Genomic DNA, 25418 nt, shown 5'->3' on the forward strand with positions numbered 1-25418 from the left:
GCTGTCCGGCCCCGGCGAGGGGGAAGGCGCCTGGAAAACGTTCTTCTTCTCCCTGGCCGGCCCGAGCGGGGAACAGCACTCCCAGGATGCAGTTTGTGTCAACACGGCCGCAGCCTCAGCAGCTGGGCATCCAGGGCCTGGGGCTGGACAGCGGGAGCTGGAGCTGGGCCCAGGCTCTGCCCCCGGAGGAGGTCTGCCACCAGGAGCCGACGCTGCGCGGGGAAATGGCCGAGGGAATGCCGCCCATGCAGGTGGGTGCAGCCCCCGCCCAGCGCCCTGGCCGGGCCGCCTGGNCCCGGCCCCGGGCTCACCTTCGCGCCCAGCGGCGGAGCGCTTGGCCCGCAGTGCTCGGGCCCCAGGCCCGGGCGTGTGCGCACCTGCGTACCCCAACGGGCTTACACGGGAGCCACTTTGACAAAAAGGTTTTGTTTTTTTTGTTTTTTTTTTTTTAATGTTGTATTGCCATCTTGCACCAAATCTAACGAGTCATTCACTTTTCCCTTGCACCGGGTGTGACGGAGGAGAGGGGTCGTTGAGAGGTGACTTTGCCTTCTTTTCAGCCATTGGCAAACTTGGCTGCACATTCGAGTCACCCGAGCAGCGTTTAAGACGCCCCACTTGGCCCCAAAGCAGTGAAATCAGCGGCTCTGGGTTGAGAGGAGACACCAGTCAGTTCGTAAAGCTCCATGAGGATCTCGGGGTGCAGCTGAGTTTGGTAGCCAGTGCTTGGAAGCTGGGTGCGCGAAAAAGGCGAGGAGGTGCCGATGGAGACCTGCATGGGTCCCCCCGGTAAAGTGTGGGAACTGACCGTGGGTGGACCCCACAGAAGCCCCCTCTGCTCCTGGCCTGCTTCTCAACCCGCTTCTGACAGTTAGCCAGGAGTTGCATGGTTGTGTTGGATCATTTTCCAGCCTTAGGTCTCCAAACCTCCCAAAAGCAAACTGGGCCCGGTGACGCCCTGAGCTTCGGCTGTCAGCCCTTGTCCCCTCCTATGGGCCCGGAGGGGTGAAGCCTCAAGGAGCTCAGATGGAGGGTTTTGATGGAAATAGCGCCTCTTTCCTCAGCAGGGCCTGGCACCCAGGGCCCTGTTCGCCTCTATCCCAGGTCACCGAGCGATTCCCTGGAAGCCGTGGGGTGTTCCTCTGTGACCGTCACAGCTGCTTAGAGCTAGAGAGGGCAGTTGGCATGCCTCTCCCTGGACTGCTCGGGTCACCTCTAAACAGCAGGCCGCCACTCGGCCCAGCCTGAGCGCCCCTTCAGTCTCAACAGCGAGAAGAGAAAAAGACGCCGCCTCCCATCCCACATGCTAAGGAGAACTGGCTATCAGCCCTCCTGTTGTCCGTTAGCCCTGGCTGCTGGTTGGTACAGGGGTCACCAATGGACCGTGACCACCTTCTCTTGGTCATAGGGCTTAGCTCCCAGCTTGCACCCAGGGGGCCTCACCTTCTAGCGGCAGAGCTGCACCACGGGGTACCCCTCCTCCAGGAAGCAAGGACGGGACTGGGAAGTCTCCTCTTCCTCTGAGGCACGTCCCCTCCTCCCCTTGCCAGTGAGTGACATTTTCTGGCGAGCCTATTTTCATTTTAGAAAACTTGAATAAGTAGCTGTATATGGAACCAGAGCTGCTCATCGGCTCCCTCACTGGGGCTGTCTGGTGGCCCCTGTGGTCACAGCCCTGCCGGGTATGGTGGCACGTCCCTCAGCTGTGTTTTGTTACCCTCTGGGGCACCTAGAGCTGCTCCATTTGGTGGTGAAACCAGGTGCTGTAGAATGACCAGCCAGGTCTCTGTGCCTCAGTTCCATCATCTCGAAAACAGAGATAATCATTCTTGCCCCGGCCTGCTTGCTTAGAGATGGCTGGGAAGATTAGGGTCAGATGACTTACGAGAAAATTCTTACTCTGAAACAGAAAGTACTAGGCAGCTCCAGAGGGAGTTCGTCACTAAGTCTAGCCCCTGAGAAAAGTGGCTGTTCTGTGAAAGCAGTATGTGACATTGTAGGCGGGGCGGGGGGGGAGGTCCACAGCCTTGACCCGGCAAGGGTCAAGGTGGGTAAATCAGTGGCCATGGCGGGATATGGCCAGGTTGGCTGGGCGGTTGCTCAAGCTACTGCCAGGGACAGTAATGAGTTCCTTAGCCTGGGTGGTGGGGGCATGGCGGAAAAGCGAGAGTCCGGGGCTTTTGCTGAGTTGTTTCCTGTGGTCAGGCCCCACTCCCCCCCTCACAGAGGGTCTCTCTCGTCCCAGGCTCTCACTTTCTCGCTCTGCACACAGGCTCAAGAATGGGACATGGATGCCCGACGACCGATGCCTTTTCAGTTCCCGCCCTTCCCAGATAGGGCACCCGTCTTCCCTGACCGCATGATGAGAGAGCCCCAGCTGCCCACAGCAGAGATCTCTCTCTGGACCGTGGTGGCCGCCATTCAGGCCGTGGAGAGGAAGGTGGAGGCCCAGGCCAGCCAGCTGCTGAATCTGGAGGGGCGGACGGGGACGGCCGAGAAGAAGCTGGCCGACTGCGAGAAGACGGCCGTGGAGTTTGGGAACCACATGGAGAGCAAGTGGGCCGTGCTGGGGACGCTGCTGCAGGAGTACGGGCTGCTCCAGAGGCGGCTGGAGAACATGGAGAACCTGCTGAGAAACAGAAACTTCTGGGTGCTGCGGCTGCCTCCAGGCAGCAAGGGGGAGGTCCCCAAGGTATGTAGCGGTCCCCACGGGCAGGGATGGAAGCGAGGACCAGCACAGGTGAACAAAACTTGTGATTTCAGTTTGCCACTCCTTTCCATGGAACTCTCTGGCTCCCTCATGGATGATTCCAGTTTCTCTTAAAGGCTGCCTCTGCTTTTTTTTTTTGTTTGTTTGTTTTATTTATTTCTAGGAGAGAGAGAGAGAAAGACAGTGTGAGCAGGGGAGGGTCAGAGAGAGAGGGAGTCACAGACTGAAACAGGCTCTAGGCTCTGAGCTGGCAGTCAGCACAGAGCCCGACGCGGGGCTCGAACCCACGAACCGCGAGATCATGACCTAAGCAAAAGTCGGACGCTTAACCGACTTAAGCCACCCAGGTGCCCCAAGGCTGCCTCTGCTTAAACAACGTAGCCGTGAATATTCCACCTCCGTCAGGCTGCCCTCCAACGTTCCCTGCAGAATCCGCATTCTGCTTCTCTCCGTTGGTCTTTCCCAGTACCCCCAAGGTCCCTGGGTGTCTGCAAACTCCCGCATTGCTTGGATTTTCCCCTTGGCACCTACAGAGGACCACGTGTCCTCGGTTATCTTCGAATATTCCTACCTGAATGTGGCTGAGACAGACCCCAAACCACACTAACTGGAATTGCTAAGAAGCTGTGATCATCCCCTCTGTGGGTCCTTCTTGCAGCTCAGAATTCATACTCCATTTCCCCCTTCCATTCGCTCTCCCACCATCCCCCTGGATCCTTAACACTACACAGTCAATCGATGACCCGGCCTTCTGGTCCACTGAGAAAATGGAGTCCCCAAAAGACATGCATGTGAAGCCACCCCATTCATCCATCCACTGCGGCCTTACCGGCCCACCCTTCACCGACCCCGGGGCTCGCTCTGGCCTTCTCCCCTTTCTCCTCTGGGTCATCAGTTCCTCCCCCTACCGGTCGCTCTAGACGTCCTCGAACATTGCCTGTCTCTGTAATTAAAACCTCTCTAGACCCTGCCTCTCCCTGCAGTCCGTGCTTCATTTCTCTGCTGCTCATTAGGGCCGAATTCCTTAACCAAGTTGTATTTGCTGTCTCCTTCTCCCCTTCGCCTTTTTAATCTTTTCATTATAGGAAATTCAAATATACGCACAAGTAGATAGAATAGTCTGATGAACCGTCCTGTGCCCATCATCCAGTTTCTTTCTTTTTTTAAAAATTTTTTTCTAATGTTTGTTTATCTTTGGGGGGGGTGGGACAGAGCACCAGTGGGGGAGGGGCGGAGGGAGCACGAGACACAGAATCCAAAACAGGCTCCAGGCTCTGAGCTGTCAGCACAGAGCCCAACGTGAAGCTGAAACTCACAGACTGAGATTATGACCTGAGTCGCATTTGGACACTTAACCAACTGAGTCACCCAGGACCCCCTCCGTCATCCAGTTTCAATGCATCATTAGCTCTTGGCCTGTTTCCTCTAAATCCCTACCCACCTCTCCTCCCATTTTATTTTGAAGTCAGTCTCAGATATCAATCTTTTTTTGTTTGGTAAATATTTCAGGTTATAGCTCTAAAAAGTAGAGTCTCTTTCTGAAATAAAGTCTCAATATTTCTACCACCACAAAAGCCTCAGGCCACTCAGACATGTAGTCAGTGTTCAAATGTTCTGTTCTTCCAAACATGTCATAATTTGTTGTCTCTTTGGATCAGAACTTAAGAAGGTGCTATGTTTTTTAAGTCTCTTTAAATCTGTCAGTTCCTCCTCCATCTCTTTCATTTTTCCTTGAGAAGTGCCTGTAGACGGGCGCCTGGGTGGCTCAGTTGGTTAAGCATCCGACTTCAGCTCAGGTCACGATCTTGCCATTCGTGAGTTTGAGCCCTGTGATCCACTGTGCGCTGATGGCACAGAACCTGCTTTGGATCTTCTGTCTCCTTCTCTTTTTGTACCTCCCCAGCTTGCTCACTGCTCTCTCTCTCTCTCTCTCTCTCTCTCTCTCTCTCTCTCAAAAGAAAAGTGTCTGTAGAAGAAACTAGGCCACATGTCCTCCCGAGTTTCTGACTGTCTGATTCTGCCTCTGCGTCCTCCGTGGTCTCATTGAACGCGTTCCTCTGTCCTCCGTATTCCAGTTCCTTGGTAATTGGACCATTCTCCCCGGACCCTCTGCCAGCCAGGCTTCTGCTCCCAGCTCTCCATCCTGTTCATCTTGCCAAAGCCCTCACGATGCCCACAGTCAGTCCTGTCTTCGTCCTCTCTGCCCCGAAGGTGGCGATGCGTATAGGAGGCCACCCCCTCCTTGAAACACCTTTTCACATGGCTCCCAGTTCACCTCTCTTGATTCCGCTCCTACCTACTCGTGGCTCCTGCTCAGGCTTCCTCACTGGTTTCACCTCCTTTTCCCCAGCCTCTTCTGTTTGGAGAGGTCCAGGGCTGGGTGTTGACCTTTGGCTCATTATCTACGCTTGCTCCCTCCCTCCCTCATGATTTCATTCCATCTCGGAGTTCTGAACACACCCTGTGCTGTCGGCTCCCGGCTCCCGAATGCAGTCTCCTCCGCCCACTCTTTCTCTGTCTCTTGCCCAGACTTTCTTCTTAAACGCTAGATTCACATGCCTGTCTGTAGACCTGCTAATTCAGTGGGATTCAGTACGCATCTTAGATTCAACACGACCAAACTGAAACCCCGTCTTCTGCCTGAAATCTGTTCTGACCAAGTCATCCTCCTCTCCCTGGAAGACGACTCTGCCCTTCCAGTTGTTCGAGCCAAAAATCTCAAGGTCACGTTTGCCTCCTCTCTTTCTTTTTTTTCTTTTTCAATTTTTTTAATGTTTTATTTATTTCTGAGAGAGAGAGAAAGAGAGAGACCGTGTGAGCAGGGGAGGGTCAGAGAGAGAGGGAGATACAGAATCTGAAGCAGGCTGCAGGCTCTGAGCTGTCAGCACAGAGCCCAACGTGAGGCTTGAACCCACAAACCATGAGATCATGACTCGAGCCGAAGCTGGACGCTCAACTGACTGAGCCACCCAGGCACCCCGCCTCCTCTCTTTATCAACCCTCCTTTCAATATATTAGTAAATGCTGTCTGCCTGACTCTTCTTCAAAATGCCATCCACACTCCGATCACTGCATTCCACCTCCACTGCTCCCACCGTCCCCTGGTGGGGCCTCCGTCGCCATGGTCTCCTGCCTGGTCTTCATCCTTGTCCCTCACCCTGTACAGTCTGTTCTCAGCAGAGCAGCCAGAGCGATCCTTCAAAAATATAAACCAGTTAGGGGTGCCAGTCAGTTAAGCACCTGACTTTGGCTCAGATCATGATCTCAGGGTCCGTGAGTTCAAGCCCCGTGTCAGGCTCTGTGCTGCTTCAGATTCTGTGTGTGTGTCTCTTTCTGCTCCTCCCTCAATTGCACATGCACACTCTCTCTTTCTCTCAAAAATAAACAGTAAAAAAGTAATAAAAAATAAGTTACTTCTGCTTAAAACCCCCACATGGCTTCCCACCTCATGCAACATAAGTGGCCCTGTTCCATCAGGGACCCCCTCTCCAGCTGCGCCTTTCTGACCCCATCTCCTCTCCGCCCTTCGTGTCCACCCCTTTCCACACAGTCTCGCCTCGGGGACTTTCCTCCACTTGCCCGCTCCCTCCCCTGTACGGCCCCCTCCCTGTCGCTTCTGTCAAGGGGTCTGCCCTTCCATGGCTCCCCCAACACAAGAAAGCCACGCCCCCCATCCTCAAGCTCTTTTCCCAGTCCCTCCTCTCATTTTCTCCAAAGCAGTGTACCATTGGGCACCTTAAATATGTACTTTTTTTTTGTCTGCTTGGATGGTTTTCCCTGACCACTGCTGTGTCTCCTTGGCTGTAACTGTACCTGGCTTTCGTCACTATTCAAAAAGTATTTGCTTGGGCCTGGGTGGCTCAGTCGGTTAAACGTCCAACTTCGGCTCAGGTCATGATCTCACAGCTTGTGGGTTCGAGCCCCGCGTCAGGCTCTGTGCTGACAGCTCGAAACCTGCAGCCTGCCTCAGATTCTGTGTCTCCCTCTCTCTCTGCCCCTCCCCCGCTCATACTCTGTGTCTCTCTCTCAAAAATGAATAACTTAAAAAGAGAAAGTATTTGCCAAGGGACTCTGCCCAGCTGGAGAGCTCACACTTCCACATAAGGGACCAGGTTTCCGTATCTCCGTATCTGCTGAGGCAGCCAAGCCAGCGACTTTGCCAGCAGAGTTGTGTGACAGCGATTTATTGAGGCCTCAGAACTACGTTGTAACAGTGGTTTGGGCTCCCCCTAGGATACCCCTGCCACTGCGGCTACACACGGGCCGCCTCAGTGTGGTTCGGCACATGTGTGGTTCGCCTCAGTGTGCTTCTCTGGCGCAGTTGGCATCTCTTCACACTGGCCTTTCTTCTTTCCTGTGCTGCGTGTTTGAACTTGGCCTTCCCGTGGCACTTTTGTGTGTTTTGTGCTTTGGCTCAGGCGTGAGGAGTTGTGTTGACCTGTGCCCTCACCCAATGACGGGCCGGTTATGGGGTCCGGAATCGGAGGACAAGGGTTCGAATGTGGGCTGTGCCAGCCACTGTCTTCCTGAACCTGCTCAAGTCTGTTTTTGGTTGTCCCTGAGCCACCTCAAGCCCTCTTTTGAAAGAAGTGAAGGATAAGTAAGTGATTTTTGTAAGTAAATACCGAGCTGGTCTTTTGGAGTTTCACTATTCTCGTGGGAAACGAAGATGATGATACATTTGCAACATGAATTGTGAGGATTCATTGACTTTGTTGACGGGGCCAACACTATGTAGCTGATTGTATTAGTTATCTATGGCTGTGTAACAAACTACTCCAAAAACTTAGCAGCCTAAAAAAATAATTATTTACCATCTTGGGGTTTCTGTGGGTTAGGAATTCAGGAGCAGCTTGGCCGCATGGTTCTGGCTCAGAGTCTCGTGAAGTTATAACTAAGCTATTGACTGAGTTTATGGTCCCCTGAAGGCTTGGCTGAGGCTGGAGGATTTGCATCCGGTTTGGCCCTCTCGCTTGGCAGATGGCAGGAAGCCTCTGTTCCTCACCATGTGGACCTCCCAACATGGCTTCTTGTGTCCTCACAGCACGGTGGCTGCCCCCTGCTATCCCCCCTCCCCAGACTGGGTGATCCCAGAGAGAGACCGGGATGGAGCTGAAATGTCTTTATGACCTGGTCTCAGAAATTGTACACACTACTACTTCTTAATTTGTTTGTTAGAAGTGAGTTTCTAAATCTTCTGCCCACACTCAAGGGGAGGACAAGTTTGAAAAGCCACGACCATAAAGCACCATGAGAAAGTTAATTAACGTTGCTGGTAATAGTTAGAATTCATCGTGTGCTCTTGGCCGTGCTAATCGTGTTCTCTTCGTCAGATCCAAGGAAGGCTGTTGTCTGTCGGATCCTTTGTGCCTCTTGGATTCTAGTGTGTCTGTTAATTGGCTGACAGATAATTCACGGGTAGTCTTTTCTGGGTAGCTAGACTGTGGGCTCCCCAAGTCTCAGACTATCCGCTGTATCCCGGAATGGGGACGTTTTTATGAAGTGATGTCTGTTTCAAACCTCGAGAATATGATTCCAGAATTGTGACTGTTCATAGAAGTGGTGCAGGAGGAGTTGGCGTGTTGGAAAAGACGATGAACTTGGTTTTGAATACATTTAGTTTGAGGTCCCCAAAAGATGATTAAATGGAGCCACTCAGAGGGCTGTGGAAATCTGAACTCCGAAGGCAACAGGGAAAGCTGAAGAGTGTCATCTGCAAAGTGATAACCTCTGAGGTCCTGCAGAGGATGAACTTGCCAAAGAAAAAGCGAAGCAACAGGGAGGGGGAAGGGCAGAGCCTTGGGGTTGGGGGAGGAAGAGGAAGCAGTAAACTGTGCATGGGCCAGAGGAAGCAGAGTTGTGGAAACCTACACGGAGAACATTCTGGAAAGGCGATCTGCCCTTTCAAGGAGGTCTGAAAGGGTGAGGGTTAACAAGAGGACACTGATGACCATCCAGGATGTAGTTTCAGAGTGTGAGGGGTTCATAGCCAGACGGTAAAGGGTTAAAGGACGCATGGGTTGTGAAGAAGAAAGCACCAAGTGTGTTTTAAGCGAAGAGGGAGGGTAGAGGCTCTTGAGGCGGCAGAGTTGGGTTGTTTTAGATTGGATGACCCTCAAGGGAGAGCCTGAGATGTCACAGAGAAAAGATTGTCTGCGTGTCACGGGCAGGAGATGGAAGAGAAATGAGGGGCACGTTGCCAGCATCTCCCTGCGATCAGGGTCCGGGACGGATGGGGAGACGTGGGAGGGCCGGGGTTGGGGGGAGCGGTTGGGGAGAGGGAAGAGTTTGAAGGAAGCCTCCCAGGGAGCACGGGAGGTGGCCAGAAGATCCATGAGAAGTGTTCAAAGCAGCCGTGGGACAAGTGGCAGCAGCGTATGGTGGATGTCACCTGCAGAACTTTGTGCCTTTTGCCTAGCAGCAGGAAATTCAAATGCAGAAAGTGGTCTGAGTCCGTTTTCACAGGTTGGGGATTTGCCAGAGTCTGGTGGCAGCTTCAGGAAATGAGGAATTCTGTTCTGTCTCTAAAGATGGGTGGTGGGTGAGCTTTCAGTCAGTGGGAGGCATATAGGTGTGCAGGATGCCCGTAAGGTTATGAGCACTGGATGTGAGAACAGATATTACTGTCTTTTTTTTTTTTTTAACTCTATTTATTTATAAATAGATAGGTAGGGGGGTAGGGGGGCATGCACATGTATGAGAGTGGGAGAAGGGCAGAGAGAAATAGTCCCAAGCAGGCACTGTTAGCATGGAGCCAGACCAGGGGCTTGAACCCACGAACCGTGAGATCATGAGCTGAACAGAAGACAGACGCTTAACCAACAGAGCCACCCAGGTGCCCTCAAGACATTTCTAATTTATGTAAAGCCTCTGGCCACTCACTGAGCTGGGCACCAGTGGGCCTGGTGTTTGTTTTTTGTTTTTTAATATTTTTATTTATTTTTGAGAGAGAGAAAGAGTCAGAGCACCAGTCAGGGAGGGGCAGAGAGAGAGGGAGACACAGAATCCAAAGCAGCTCCAGGCTCTGAGCTGTCAGCACAGAGCCTGACTCAGGGCTCAAACTCATGAACCACGAGATCATGACTTGAGCCGAAGTCGGACGCCTAACTGGTGCTCTTTTTTTTTTTTTTTTAATGAAAGTGTGTTTTTTTGTTTTTGTTTTTTAAGTTTATTTATTTGAGAGACAGAGAGTGTGAGCACCAGCAAGGGAGAGGCAGAGAGAGAGAACGCCAAGCAGGCTCTGTACTGTCACTGCAGAGCCTGTTGCAGGGCTTGAACTCAGGAACTGTGAGATCATGACCTAAACTGAGCCACCCAGGGGCCCCTAGACATCTCTCTCTCTCTCTCTCTACTTTTCTTTTCTTACTTTTCTTTCTTTTCTTTCTTTTCTTTCTTTCTTTCTTTCCGCCTTCCTTCCTCTCTCTCTTTTTTTTTTTTTTTTACTGTTTGTTTATTTTTTGGGAGAGAGAGCATGAGCAGAAGGGGCAGAGAGAGAGAGGGAGACACAGAATCTGAAGCAGGTGCCAAACTCTGAGCTGTCAGCACAGAGCCCAACACAGGGCTCGAACCCATGAGCTGTGAGATCATGACTTGAGCCCAAGTCGGCCGCCCAACCAACTGAGCTACCCAAGCGCCCATAGACATTTCTAATTAATGTAATGGTGCCCGAGCTGGGCGCCAGTGGGCCAGGCGCCCCGAAGGCTGTCCTTCTCTAATGCGTGCAGAGGTGCCTCATGGGCTCGCCGTGGCCCTGTGTGCAGTTTCGAAGACGGACACACTCCAGTTAGGGCCGGGGAGAACGGAGGGACGAGCTGAAGGCCGGTCCCGTGGATGTGAGAGCGCGGTGTGTGTGTCCCTGAAGCAAAAGTCAGCTAATAAAGTCGTGAAGCAAAACCATTTTGAAAGGTTCGGTGCAAGGCTGGGCCACGCGGATGAGCATCTGAGATGAGCAGAGACCAGGACCTTTGTCATATGGACGGGGGAGTTCTGTAGCGCAGCCCAGCCTGGGTGGAGCTGCTAGGGGGCTGCCCTGGTGATGGGTGAGCCTGGCTGCAGGGGACTTAGCTGCCCAGTACCGGCAACAGCTGTTCACCGTATTCAACAGCTACTGGCTCCAAACCAGGTGCCTCTAGATGCTTGGGATACAGCAGTGAGCAGAGCAGGTCAAGGTCCTGCAGCTCTAGCACGTGCCCTGAGATTTACATGTGCTGGTGACAAAAACTAACCTGACTGGAAATACAGGTTTGAGGATAGGGCTCCCTGGCACCCACACTGAGAACCTTCCACACCTCTGTCACCCTGGGTGCCAAAAGCTGCACATGGATTTTAGCTTTACCTTCAGGGACCCAGTTTACCTGAAATTGAACTTACAAAGGATATGGTTAAATGCTTTAAAAAAAAAAAAAATAAGGGGGCACCTGGCTGAGTGTCCAATTTCGGGGCATCTGGCTGAGCGTCCGATTTCGGCTCAGGTTATGATCTCATGGTCTGTGGGTTTGAGCCCTGCGTCAGGCTCTGTGCTGACAGCTCAGAGCCTGGAGCCTGCTTCAGATTCTGAGTCTTCCTCTGTCTCTCTGTCCCTCCCCTGCTCATGCTCTGTCTCTCTCTGTCTCAAAAATTAATAATCATTAAAAAGAATTTTAAAAAGGGGGATGGTGGTGTTGACCATCCCTGTTTTGGAAGCAAAATAAGATCAGGAGTAGAGTGGACTGGCCCCCCTGAGGTGGGCTGGGCTGCGATTTGGGGGATGCGGAGCTGTGGAGAGTGAGGGCCAGGCTCTAGGGTGGAAGGGTCCCCGTGGCCCCTGGAAGCGGGGGAGACTGTGGGGACAAGCAGGCAGATGCCAGACTGTGACTCTCGTCGTCCCAGGTACCGGTGACATTTGTCGACATCGCCGTCTACTTCTCTGAGGATGAGTGGAAGAACTTGGATGAGTGGCAGAAGGAGCTTTACCACAACCTCGTCAAGGAGAACTACAAAACCCTGGTGTCCCTGGGTAAGCGACCTCCTTCCTCTGGGCAGGCAGAGTGTGCAGAGGGCAGTGAAACGCCTTCCATCCCACATGTGTGTACACACACACACACACACACACACACACACACACACACCGGCAAGCGCCTTTCATCCTCTGGGCAGGCAGTGTGTGCAGAGGGCAGCGAAACGCCTTCCATCCCACGTGTACACACACACACACACACACACACACACACACAACTACAAAACCCTGGTGTCCCTGGGTAAGCGACCTCCTTCCTCTGGGCAGGCAGTGTGTGCAGAGGGCAGCGAAACGCCTTCCATCCCACGTGTGTACACACACACAGACACACACAGACACACACCGGCAAGCTCCTTCCATCCTCTGGGCAGGCAGTGTGTGCAGAGGGCAGTGAAACGCCTTGCATCCCACATGTGTGTATACACACACACACACACACACACACACCGGCAAGGTGTTTGTGTTTATCCCTCAGGGAAATGCAAGAAACTGTGCTTTTAATGCTCTAAAGATAGAACGATTATAACAACGCGGCAGTTAAAAGCCTAGTTACAGGAACTGTCACTATAGCACTGAGCTCACGGCCGCTCTGTTCTGGAATGTAGCCAGACTGCATCGTCGGCACCTCGGACGAGCCATGGTCTGTCTGGTGCTGGCCTTCAGAGCCCAGCTGTTTCCACACCAGAACCTGGGAATCCGTTCGCCCGTTCTCAAGGTTCCTCATAAGAGATACGTTGGTGTGCGTAATGGCTTCTCCCTCGAGGGGCCCTCTGGTGGGGAGGGCATTTGGGGTGAGGGAGATATCTGCCGGTGCCCTTGATGGGGATCCATTGGTCAACTTCATCGTGTCCTTGCTTCCCCCCCAACTCATTCTAGATGGGGAGGGCACAGTGCCCAAGCCGGATGCGCCATCCCAGGCTGAGCCCAGGGAAGAGCCTTGCGTGTGGGAGCAACGTGACCCCGAAGAGAGAGAAATCCTAATGGATCCAGACACAGGTGATGGCGGCTGAAGAAAGCCCCAGGTCAAGGGCAGGGCAGGAGAGAAGCCTTGCCATCCTTGCTTGCGTTCCAGAAGGGCTTCACTGCAGTTGTTCTGGGGTCTGGTTCTGCCACCCCCCAAATAATGGCAGTCACTTATGGGAAGAGGCTTCCGCGCCCTACATGCAGCGGGCTTGTCCGTCAGAGCAGAGCCAGGCGAGCTGGGCCGAGAGGAGAGGAGCAGGCTCGCAGCCTCTCAGGCCTGACCCCCGCCTGCAGCAAGAGGCTGGGGACCAGGGAGCAGCCAGGCCCAGACCCAGGGTGGACGGGGAGCCCATGTGGATGTGTGGTTTTGCTGGGGCCGCACCATAGGCTGATTCGGCCTTCATGTCTTCCCCATTTGAGAGGGGATGTTTGGTCCCGAGGAGATCTAGTGCCCGACAGCCTAGCACCTGGTCCGCTCTTGTTGCGATGGAAGGTGCTGGGGCTTCTGTCCTGGTGCGCCCTCTGGGCCTTTCCCCAGGGACCCTGTTCTCCTGAGGAGTGCTGCACCTGCTGCAGCCGACCCTGAGCTGCGTCCTGCACCTTATCGTGTGAACTCTATCCTTCTCCTTTTTTAGTTTTTTTCAGCCAGTTTATTTATTTTTGAGACAGAAACAGAGCACGAGTGGGGGAGGGGCAGAGAGAGAGGGAGACACAGAATCCAAAGAAGGCTCCAGGCTCTGAGCTGTCAGCACAGAGCCTGATGCGGGGCTCAAACCCACAAACTGTGAGATCATGACCTCACATGACCTAGGAGCCGAAGTCGGACGCTTAACTGACTGAGCCATCCAGGCACCCCTAATGTTTATTTCTGAGAGAGAGAGAGAGTGCACACACACAAGAGTGGGGGAGGGGCAGAGAGAGAGGGGAACAGAGGATCAGAAGCAGGCTCCAGGCTCTGAGCTGTCAGCACAGAGCCTGACACGGGGCTCGAACCCACGAACCGTGAGATCGTGACCTGAGACAAAGTCAGAAGCTTAACTGACTGAGCCCCCTAGGCACCCCTGAACTCTGTCCTTTTTAAGGAAGATCCCTTGGAAGGTATCCTTTCCAGTCTGTTCTCTTCATTGAGATAGAATTCATGTGCCATCAAGTCACTCTTTTAAAGTATGTAATTCAGTGGTTCACAGAGCTGTGTGATTGTCGCCACTGTCGAATTCCAGAACATTTTCCCCATGGGAGACCCTGGACCCACGAGCAGTCACTCATGCTTTCTCCCAGCCCCCGGCCTCCACTGATCGAGTCTCTGTCTCTGGACAGTCATCTGAGCGGCCCCTTCCCTCCCCCTTCCAGAGCTGCAGGCGTTCACGTTTCAATCGTGGTATGTCGGCCTCCCATCTCACCGACTTCTCATCCATCCCTGTGCGGGAGCAGTGATGGCTATGCCCACGTTGAGGGGGGAACAAGCAGGCCCAGAGCCAGAGAGGTCAGGTGACTCACCTGCTGGGCTGGGCGCCGCGTTGAAGCCAGTCCCTCATCTAATCTGTCCCCCTCCACCCGAGCCACCTGCTGCCGGGGCTGGTACATCACACCATGGAACATCAGAAGGGCGCGGCCTGCTTTTCCCATCTTGAGGTGTACGCAGAGGATAGGTCACTGTCTTGTGTGCACAAGTACGCTCTGTATTAGCCGTACAGTATGGGGAGGGCTTGCGTCCCTTCACCCTGAAGGCTTTCTGATGGCATGTGTGGGTTTGTGCACGTGTGTATGGGTCTCTTGTATCTGAATGCACACTTATGTGTGTGTATCTGGCCACCTCTTTCTGACTGGGGTGAACACTGAAGATCGGTGACTTCTACACAGAGGTCAAACTCCTGGCCTGGTCCTGATTAGCACCAAACCCAGCAGGTGCTGTTTCTGGAATTCTCCTCCAGCCTATTACACCTCATCTTGCAGCCAGGCCTAGCCCTTTGTCCCAAATACCGATTGTTTCTCTGCTCCCAGGACGTGCTGCTTCTCGGGAGACCTGCACTTGCCCACCAGAAACCCGAGACCCCCGGGTCCTTCCCTCACAAATGCCGTCAGCCACGTTGCTGACCCCAGGAACGTCCGTCCGGGTGATGATGGTTCAGAAAGGACACCAAATGACATGGTTCCCTCTCCCCAGGTGCGGAGCCGCTGGTGCCTGCACAGGACTCGTCCTCTCAGGTGAAGCGGGAGGAAGCCCTGTGTGTCCGGGGCCAGCGGGGCCTGGAGGAAAGAGCCATCCCCACCGAGTCCATTACTGGTGAGTGAGTCCAGGAGCTGCCCAAGCCAGGGAGGGAGAGGAAGGGCCCAGGGTGGTAGGATGGCCCCCGGCGCTGTCCATCGTGCGTGCCAGGCCAGAGCCCAGAGCTGGAAATGGAGGAGTTGGACCAGGATGGGCAGAGAGACAGGGTTTCCAGAAGGGCACAGACTTGGCGATCTGCCTCATGTCTGGGCTTAGCTTGTCCTGTTTCTTGTCTTTTTTGTGCCCGTTTTCAACTAACTATTCCAGAGAACCCACATGGTGAGTGTGGGTGTATGTCCATGTGCAGAGAGGGAGAGAGAGACAGACTGATTTTAAGGACTTGGCTTCAGCGATTGTGGAGGCTGCCATGTCCACATCTGCTGGCCGGACCCCCTCGTCCTTGGGGGTGCCCGGTCTCTTTCTATGAAAGCCTTTAGCTGTTGGGATGAGGCCCACCCGCATTATGGAAGGCAACCCATTTGACTCAAGGGCTACTGATTGAAATATCCATGTCCTGTAAAAAAAGAAAGAATACATTTGCAGAAACATCTAGAATGATGACTGGCCAACTATGTGGGTTCTGTGGCCTGTCACAAAATTACCCATCACAAGACCTTGTAACGTACTGCAGCTCATTAACTTATCCAGAGGCTAGGGCTCTACAAACCTTAGAGCCTCACACTTGCAGGTACGCGGTCACATCATCACCTGCCCTTGGATGGCATCACAGTATTAGTATCTTCCAAGAGAGCTTTGAGAGATAGTAAGGCAAGAAAGGGTAAATGACGTTGAGCAGACTGCAAAAGAAAAAAGAGGTAGCATAACATCTTAGAAAAATCCCAATAAAATGGTGAATCTGTAAGGCTTCACGGAAGGCCTCATTTTCCGGGAAAAGCCCCTCTTGAGGAAAACCTCTGTCCACGGTGCTGCTCTGTGCTCACGCGTCAATCTCACCCTAAACATCAAAATTCCTGAAGCACAGAAAGACTCTTTTGCAGCCACCGTTAATGACGCTCCCCCCAGTATCCATCCATCTGCAGCAAAAGCTCCAATAATTGGGGCCAAGCTGGCTGAAACCTGTAATTAATTGGCGTCATTTAATTAGGCCTGAATTTTTAGGGAAAAGAGATAATTGCAGGAAATGAGAGATTTACTCAGAGCACAGACTTGCTCTTGCGTCCCCTGACGCCTTTGTCGCCGTATTCCCGCAAACAGACTCACCAGCCTCCGCCCAAGACCTCTTGTCCCGGATTAAACAGGAAGAGCATCCCTGCGTCTGGGATCAGCACGACCTCACAGAGAGAGATATTCCAACAGACCCCAATTCAGGTGAGTAAGATACCAGGGTGAGTGTCAAGGAGGCGCTCTGAGGTTTTAACGCCTAGGAGGTCAGGCTGATCGCTTCTGGTTAAAGGCCAATGAAAGGCTCAGAGCAGACAATGCGGCGTGTTCCTCAGTTAGCAGCTCGGTACGGATTTTGGAATATAACCATTTGAGGGCTTTCCTAAAGGATCACGACGTGGACAATTTATTGCGTCCACGTGACTGACGCTGCAATTATTTCAGCAGTGTCAGTTTTCAAACAATAAATATAACCAGAAAGGCTTTTAAAAGTTGTGTATATTTCTGTGATAGAAAGGAAGTTATTTACATTTTCTGGAACTTTTCGGGAGTGAACACAAGTTAAATCTCTTCCGAGAAACTTCTGGATAGTGTCCACGCATACCGGACAGTAGATCTGCTCCACCTCTCTGGGGTTTGCACACGTACGTGTGTGCATGCTCGTGTGTGTGCATGTGCATGTATGCGCGTGTTTGTTTTTACGTGTGTTTGTAGAGCTGGAAAAGTCCAGGGCCCTCATATTTGGTAGTGATGGCCCCAGAGTCTTGACTGGCCTTGAACACCAGGAAGACAAGATCAAACATGAAAGCTAACATTCCTGGGGCGCCTGAGTGGCTCAGCTGAGTGTCTGACTTCAGCTCAGGTCATGGGCTTACGGTTCGTGAGTTTAAGCACTGTATTGGGCTTTGTGCTCACAGCTCGGAGCCTGGAGCCTGCTTCAGATTCTGTGTCTTCCTCTCTCTCTCTGCCCCTACCCCATTTGTGCTGTGTCTCTCTCTCCCTCTCAAAAATAAATACACATTTAAAAAAAATAGGGGGCGCCTGGGTGGCTTAGTCGGTTAAGCGTCCGACTTTCGCTTAGGTCATGATCTCGCGGTTCGTGGGTTCGAGCCCCGCGTCGGGCTCTGTGCTGACTGCCAGCTCAGAGCCTGGAGNGTTTCAACCTTAGAGCTTAAAAAAAATTTTTTTTTTTAATGTTTATCTTTGAGAGAGACAGAGACAGAGCATAAGCAGGGGCAGGGAGAGGGAGATACGGAATCTGAAGCAGACTCCAGGCTCTGAGCTGTCAGCACAGAGTCTTACGTGGGACGACATGGGGCTCAAACTCATGAACTGTGAGATCATGACCTGAGCCAAAGTCAGACACTCAACCGACTAAGCCACCCAGGTGCCCCATCACCCCACACCTTGACAGTGGATAAATACAGGGGGTCCAGGATAGGAGGAAAGCCAATCCTTTCTTCTTCATTTTCTTCTTCTTTTCTTTTTTTTTTTTTTAATGTTTATTCATTTTTTTTGAGAGACAGAGTGAGAGTGGGAAAGAGGCAGAGAGGGGGAGACACAGAATCCCAGCAGGCTCCAGGCTCTGAGCTGTCAGCACAGAGCCCGACGCAGGGCTCGAACTCATGGACTGCAAGATCATGACCTGAGCTGAAATCTGTTGCTTAACCGACTGACCCACCCAGGCACCCTCCCCCACTTCTTTTTAATGTTTATTTATTTTTGAGAGAGACAAAGAGCACAAGCAGAGGTGAGGCAGAAAAAGGGGAACAGAGGATCCAAAGCAGGCTCCGGGCCCATAGCAGAGTGTGGGCTTCAAACCCGAGAACTGTGAGATCACAACCTGAGCTGAAGTCAGATGCTTAACCACCGAGCCACCCAGGTGCCCTGACATTGGTGGTTCGTAAGTTCTGTTACTCATCCCTCAGTCCCACTGGCCATCAGACACCAGACTTCCCTCGGGCCTGTTTGGGGCCCAGGCTGCTTTGGGGCTCCATGGACAGATGGGAAGACACGGGTTCTCATCTGGGTTCTGCAGCTACGCAGACTTTGGGCGAAGCCCCCTCTGCCCTGGCCAACTCCAAATATCTCGGGCACGAGTGAGATCCTACCAGTGAGGGCGGCCGGGAGGATGAGGATGGCTAGGAAATGAGACGAAGATGCCAAGCTACGAGCCCTGTGCGCTGGGGCGGCGGGCCTCCAATGAGATCGTTTCCTAACCCTTGCTGGGAGGCTCAGTGGGAAGGAACAGACTCTAAGGCTGCCTTCTTTCCACAGAGTCTCTGATCTCAGCACATGACATTTTGTCGTGGATCAAACAGGAGGAGCAGCCATACCCATGGGGCCCACGCGACTCAATGGAAGGAGAGCTCGGATTGGATTCTGGTCCCAGTGAGTAACGCGTCCCCTGGGGCCCCTGGGTGTATCGTCCACAGGGATGGCTGCTAGCCAAGGCCTACCCCCTGACAGGGTGCTGTTCTGTATCAAAGCTCTATCTCCTTTCCTCTTGGAGGATGGCAGCCATGTTTGTTTACTTGTGCTGTCTTTTTTTTTTTTAATGTTTTATTTATTTCTAAGAGAGCGAGAGACAGGGGGAGCAGGAGAAGGTCAGAGAGAGAGGGAGTCACAGACTGAAACAGGCTCCAGGCTCTGAGCTGGCAGTCAGCACAGAGCCCGACGCGGGGCTCGAACCCACGAACCGCGAGATCATGACCTAAGCGAAAGTCGGACGCTTAACCGACTAAGCCACCCAGGCACCCCCTTTTTTTTTTTTTTTGAGAGTGAGAGAGACACACAGAGCATGAGTGGGGGACGGGCAGAGAGAGGGAGATACAGAATCCGAAGCAGGCTCCAGGCTCTGAGCTGTCAGTACAGAGTCCAACGTAGGGCTTGAACCCATGAACTGTGAGATCATGGCCTGAGCCACAGTCGGCCGCTTAACCCCCTGAGCCACCCCGGCGCCCCTCCTAGTGCTGTATTAACAAGGCACCACGAACTGGGTGGCTTAGAACAACGGAAATGTATTGCCTCTTGGTTCTGGAAGACAGAAGTCTGCAATCAGGGGGTCAGCAGGGTCATGCCTTCTCCGCAAACCTCCTGGCTTCTGGTGCTTGTGGCAGTGGTTAGCATTCCTTGGCTTATGGCTGCACAGGCCCCCCTCAGCCTTTATCTTCGCGTGGCGTTCTCCCTCCGTGTCCGTGTCATCCCCTAGTTGTCTTCCTTTAAAGACAGGAGTCAACTGCATCAGGGCCCACGCTACCCCAGCATGACCTCATCTTAACTAATTATATCTGAAAAGAGCCTCTTTCCAAATAAGGTCACTTTTCAAATGCAGTACCTGGGGTTTGGATTTCAACATCTTTGGGGTGGGGGGTATAGTTCAGCTCATGAGAGCAGGGAAAGGAGAGTGGGCTGGGAGAGAGCTAAGCCACTGGCGCCTGACAGCAGGTGGCTCACATACTAGAAGACACTGGCCAGAGCCCCAAGCCACCCTGAGCTGACGTCCCACAGTAGCTGGTGAGGATACCGAAGCTCCAATAGGGAGAGGGGATTTTTTCCCCCCAGTAGGTAAGGGACCCAACATCTCACCTGACTTGGGTCTCTTGGGTCTTTTTTGAAGTTTCATTCATCATCCAGTGACCTTAAGCATATGTTTGTGGATCATTCAACACTCGTAGCGTCCGGCTGGCATTCCTTGCCAGACTCAGCACCATCTCCTCGCTCTCAGGACGGCTGACTTAGTGTCTTCTGGTCCGTATGTTCCATGTCCACACTCCTGAAACCCTCCAAGAGCTTAAAATCCAGGGGACTGACTGGGGACAGGAAAAAGTGACCAGCGGTTTTCCACTTCCTTTTTGACGGTGCTGAGGCTGCTATTTCTGGCCTCGAAGGCATAGGTCCTAGTTCATCAAACCCCATGCCAGGAATTCTGCCCAAACCTTTGTTCCTCGGGGCAACCACTAGAATTCTCTGAGTCGCCTGGGAGTGCGTGGCCTGGAGAAGCCTTTTCCTGGAGACATGTGTAGCTGTGGTAACGGATCACGGGGAGCCTATGCAGAGACTGCAAAGCTTTGCAAGTGACCAGACCATTTTACCTCCTCAGTTTGGATATTCCGAGTCATAGAACGATTTGCCTCATGTTGTTTTCTCTCTGGGAGGCCTTCAAGCCTTGGCATTTGGGAGGCATTGCCCAGAGTTTGGGAGACAGGAGTATCCGGAAATGTACCCCCCACCGGCCCACTCACCAGAGCCTCATATCGGAACTTCTTGACTTTCTGCCAAAGTGGGCTGCCTTCTGCTTGCTTGTTCTTGTTGAAATTAGTATCTCACCTGTCATATCTTTGAGGTTTAAAGAACACACGTCCTTTACCAAGGACAGCAGGATCACTGTTGGTGAGACGTGGGATCACGTCTTCTGGAGACGAGCTGGGAGTGGAGAGGGTAATGGAATTAGAGTAAAACAGATCTCTAGGATGCCCGTCCCTGCCAACCTACTTCCCCTGCCCCGGGGCATGCAAGAAAGACCTGGTGTCCTATTTGACTCAAAGTCAGACTTCAGTCTGACTGGCCACTACATTGTAGTCAAAGGGATTCCTCAGTTATGTATGATAGTGAGTGTAAGACAGGAAAAAAATCTAGTTCACCCAAAGGGGAGGGAATGTGCACAGGGCTGCATCAAAGCAAGACGTACGAGGAGGACTTTGGCTTCCTGTGACTACCAGATGCTCTGGAGCGAGTGGGGTCAAGAGCCCACAGCCAGACCACCCTACGCCGACACCAGCACCTACAAAATGCGATTTGAAGGCACGCTCCTGAAATGCCCGCATTATTCGCTGCCTTGGGTTAAAGCCCTGCTCCCCACCTTTGTCATTTTCTGTTATTTAAGAAATATTTACTCCATGCCTACTCTGCGCTGTGCACAATTACAAGTACTTGGGCAAGGCAGTGGAAAAGAACAGGGGTCTCTCCTTCCATGAGAGGGTGATGGAGCACGAACAAGGCTGAGGGCCCACGGGGTAAAGTCAGGGGCGGCCCGTGCTCTGAGATGATGACTCGGAAAGCAGGTGGGCGGGAGCGGGGGCAGGGGGCTCAGGCAGGAAAGGCCTCCCCGGGGAAGGGAGTGTACCCCAGAGAGTGAGAACCAGCTGACCACAGAGCTGTCAGGGAAGGGAAGAGCAGATGAGGGAAAAGCAGGGCGAAGGCCTTGAGGCTCTAGGGGACAAGGGTGAAGCAGTGCGCAGGGAGGAAGCTGACCACATGTGACCTATGGTGGTGGCAGAATTTGGATTTCATCCTGCTATGAAAGGGGACCGGCTGAGGGTTTTAAACAGGTTAATGAAATGATCTGGTTTGCATTTTTAAAAAAATATGTATTTTTATTTATTTTTGAGAGAGCGAGCAGGGGAGGGACAGAGAGACAGGGAGAGAGAGAATCCCAGGCAGGCTCCATGCTGCCAGCATAGAGCCTAATGCAGGCTTGAACTCACAAACCATGAGATCATGACCTAAGCCAAAACCACGAGTCAGACGCTTAACTCACTCAGCCACCCAGGCACCTCCATCTGGTTTCTATCTTAAAAAGCTAAGTGCAGGAAAGGACCGGTGTGGGGTGAGGACCTGCTTCCCAGCAGCAAGGAAGCCATTTAGGAAGCTGGCGAAATTGGTACAGGCCTTGAAGAGAGGACGGTTGGTTGGAGCGGGGATGGTAGCTGGTGCACACGGGGAGAAGTGGACAGATTCGGGACAGACTCTGCACGTGTAACTGATGGGTCCTGTGTGGTGGGCGAGGGGTCAAGAGTGTCATCTAGGTTGGGCCCCGAGGAACTAGGTTGGCCGTCAGTGGTGCCGTTTCCCAAAATGGCAAGTCCTGGGGCAGAGCCGGTTTACTGTGTAAATCGAGTGCTCGACTTTGGGCCTGGAAGGTGTGAGATAGCATCCAAGTAGGCAGATGAACAGAGGAGTCTGAAGTTCAAGAGAGAGCCGGGGTTAGATTCACTTGGGGTCGTAGGCCGCGATGACTTTTGACAGCAGCTCCCTGGAATTAGTCCAAACTTCACAGGTGAAGTGCCCTGCTCCACGAGACTGCTCTGATTTCAGACACCAGCTGCAAGTTCAAGGGTCCCCAGCCCACTCCTTCTGACCAGCTGGGTACAAATGCAGGGGTTCCCATTAGCCCGTGGGATTCAGTCCACTAGAACAATTCACAAAACTCAGGAAGGCATCTATACTCATCATTAGTTTTAGTAGAGCCAAAGGATTCAAATCAGAACCGGCGAAAGGAGAGATCCACAGAACCCATTCTGGAAGGATCCTAACCATGAAGCTTATGTCATCTGCTCCCGGTGGGATCAGGAGTGTCACCGCCCCGGCAGTGAGGCAGTGACGTGTGACAATACACAGTGTATATTACCTACTCACCGAAGAGACACTCACCGAAGCTTCTGCGTCTAGAATTTTTACTGGAGTCTCTTCACGTGCTTATGATTGATTGACCTCACGGGAGGTGAGGTTGAGGTCATTCTCCAGCCCGTCCCCTCTCTTGGTGCCATGGTCTTACTGGCCTAGCCAGCTGGATCCTGAGTCAGAGTCTTGTTGCCTTAATCTAGACACTCCTCTTGAACTGCCTCATTAGCATAACATCAGAGCCTACCTTGAATAAGAAAGACCCTCCTATAAAGCCTCCTAGGAATACAGGACAAAGGCCTGCTAAATTCTTAGCGCAGATTGTTTGAAGGCTGGGGACTCAGAGGCCTAGGGAGAGTGTAGACAAAGACAGAGGCCCCAGGTGTGAGCCTAGAGGAAATCCAGAGGCTAAAAGAGATGCTTTGATTGGGCAACTTGGAGGTTGATGGTGACTTTGAAAAGTTGGTTCGGTGGTGTGCGGGACTCTGCCTGACTCTAAGAGTCTGAGAGAGATCAGTAAAAGCAAGGAGAGATGACTTCAAGAACATTGGTATGAAAAGGAACAAAGATGAGGTGAGATGAGGTAGCGGAGCCTGGGAGCCCATGGAGTCCGGAGAGAATGTTCTCTTAAGTTGGACCCACCACGCCTGGTAGGCTACTCTCCACTGCTGTAGACCCTGATTCAAACTGCCTTCGACAGTGACGACATTTATTGTCCTACATAACTAAGAGGCAGTTCAGGTTCAGCCTCAAGTTGATTCAAGGCTGAAGCTACATTATCCGGGACCCAGGTTCTTTCAAGCTCTCCCAAGCAGTCACATCCAGACCAGAGGGAAAGGAAAGGCCATCTCTCTTCCTACACTCTCAGGCGTGAGGAAACGCCCAGAAACCTTCTCCTCACGTGTTATCCGCCAGAACGAGGTCACAGGCCTATGTCTGAACGCGTTACTGGCCAGTGAGGTCCGGAATAGCGGTCCTCGTGCTGGCCGCTGGAAGAGGTGTGATGTGACGGCCCCACAGTGTAAAGTGGCGTAGGGCGCCAGGCTGGGTGGGGGCCCCTTTTGAGATCTGTGCAATCTTCTCCAGCTGTTTTCAGCTGGTCGAGCATGGCTGCTGTGTTGGGGTTCCCCAAGCAAGAGGAGCAGAGGTATGAAGGGCATTTCAGGCCAGTGGCCCCGGTGCTGACCACAGAAGCTAAGCTGGGCCAGGAAGGGAGAGCAAGGGGCGGGGGCGTGACGGGAAGGTGAGAACAGTAGATTGATGCGCACACCGAGTTGGAAGAATTATCAGAGTAGGATTACAACTGTTGCAAGTTGGGTTTCCAGGGAAACAGCCTCTGAAGTGGAGGCTTATGTGCATGTCGTTCCTTGGGGTCCTCTTGGGAATGAAGGGGTGAGAGTAGTAGATTGGGTGGAGGGAGAAACAAGGCCCATGGTGCAGCTGCGATAGAGGCCACAGCGCATGATCAGTCCCACAGGATTGAAGGCCTGGCACCCTGGGTGGAGGCCAGGACAGTTATTGCGGCTTCGACCTCTAGCCAGTGTCCTATGGAGGTGGCTCTCTGTCTCGTCAGTTTTATTTTGAGAGAAAGACAGAGACAGAGCACGGCTGGAGGAGGGGCAGAGAGAGGGAGAGAGAGAGAGAGAGAGAGAGAATCCCAAGCAGGCTCCACACTGTCAACTCAGAGATCGATGTGGGGCTCGAACTCACGAACTGTGAGATCATGACCTGAGCCAAAATCCAGAGTTGGAGGTTTAGCTGACTGAGCCACCCAGGCGCCCCTCTGCCTGGTAGATAGGTAGAGAGGGCAGGCTGGGCCCAGTGTCATCGGGGGCGTCCAGGAGGCCCAGTGTTAATCTGACACGATGGGCGTGGGTGGAAGCATTCCAGATATGGCCTGAGACGTGGCCTCCAGGGAGCACGGGGGTCCTGGGCGGAAGATGCCAACAAGTCGGAGGGAGCACAGCTTTACCTTCTCTACTGTTCTACCAGCTGCTCTTCGGTGGAGGAGGGGTGCCTCCAGGGAGAGAGGCCTGTGAACTGGCATCCGAGGTGGGAGGTGGAGGTGAAGGAGTAGGGAGACTCCTAAATATAGAGGTCCGGGCCTGGGCCCACTGCTCTGCTGCCCAGACCCTGGACTTGGTACCCCACTGACCCCTGAGGTAGTGGGGGACCCAAGGGTGCCAGGAAAAGGCCGCCCTGCATGGGCCACAACGGTGCTTTCTGGGGGTGGGGGTGGGGGCAACGCGCAGCTGCTTCCACACAGGGTTCTAGAGAGCCCGGGTCACGTGTGGTCAGGGTGCAGATGGGGTCAGATGCCAGGGTGCTCCGGGGCCCATGCTGCGGGACGAGTCTGAAGGCCGGTCGCTTAGAAGAAACACGACCAAAAATGGTGGCGTGGTTCGTGTCCCCACTCCTTGCATTCCCTTTCTATAGGCCCCCAGACTGGCTGTCACCTTGGATAAGTTCTGGCAACTTCTTTCCCTCTGGGCCAGAGAGTCTCCTTAGATAAATTAGCATCGAACATCAGAATGCAGTTAAGTTGTATTATTTCCAGGCAATTCTGCCTTCCGATGCGACTTCCGCATAGCACCCCCCCCCCCCCCAAGCTCCGCCCCTGCTTTCCGCAGGTGTTTCTCTCCTAACTGCGTGCTACCTGCTGGACCCGCTTCTGGTGCTCTCCAGCGGGTGGCTTTGTGCATGTCCGAGGGTCAGGGAGCCCTCGAACCATAGAAAACATGAGCCCTGCCTTTGCTCAGTCCCCTCATTTTTTCAGAGAAACAGAGGCTCAGATAGCCTGCGACTCACATGAAGCCACAGTGATCAATTAAGGCCCTGGGCCCCTTTCAGGGACGGTGCGTGGGGGTGGGGGGGACCCGGATAGAGCGCCACCAGCGGGTCACTTCTCTGCGTCTCCTCCTCTCCAGGTGACAGCCTGCTGCTGGTGAAGAACCTGCCCC

The 25418-nt window shown here is 53.2% G+C and overlaps 1 protein-coding gene across 1 annotated transcript in view; it reads left to right on the top strand.

Annotated features, from left to right (window-relative positions):
- Positions 1–25418, top strand: part of ZNF282 (zinc finger protein 282) — a 25851-nt gene continuing 433 nt past the window's right edge. Inside the window, 8 exon segments of the mRNA XM_077778001.1 lie at positions 1–251; positions 2273–2692; positions 11579–11705; positions 12582–12701; positions 14833–14952; positions 16150–16263; positions 18334–18447; positions 25386–25418. The exon segment at positions 25386–25418 is cut by the window's right edge and continues 2 nt beyond it. Of these exon segments, the coding sequence (XP_077634127.1) occupies positions 87–251; positions 2273–2692; positions 11579–11705; positions 12582–12701; positions 14833–14952; positions 16150–16263; positions 18334–18447; positions 25386–25418 (1213 nt within the window). The 5' untranslated portion in view covers positions 1–86.

The sequence above is a fragment of the Crocuta crocuta genome, unplaced genomic scaffold, assembly GCF_008692635.1.
Source record: "Crocuta crocuta isolate KB4526 unplaced genomic scaffold, BGI_CrCroc_1.0 scaffold128, whole genome shotgun sequence".
NCBI classification, from domain to species: Eukaryota; Metazoa; Chordata; class Mammalia; order Carnivora; family Hyaenidae; genus Crocuta; species Crocuta crocuta.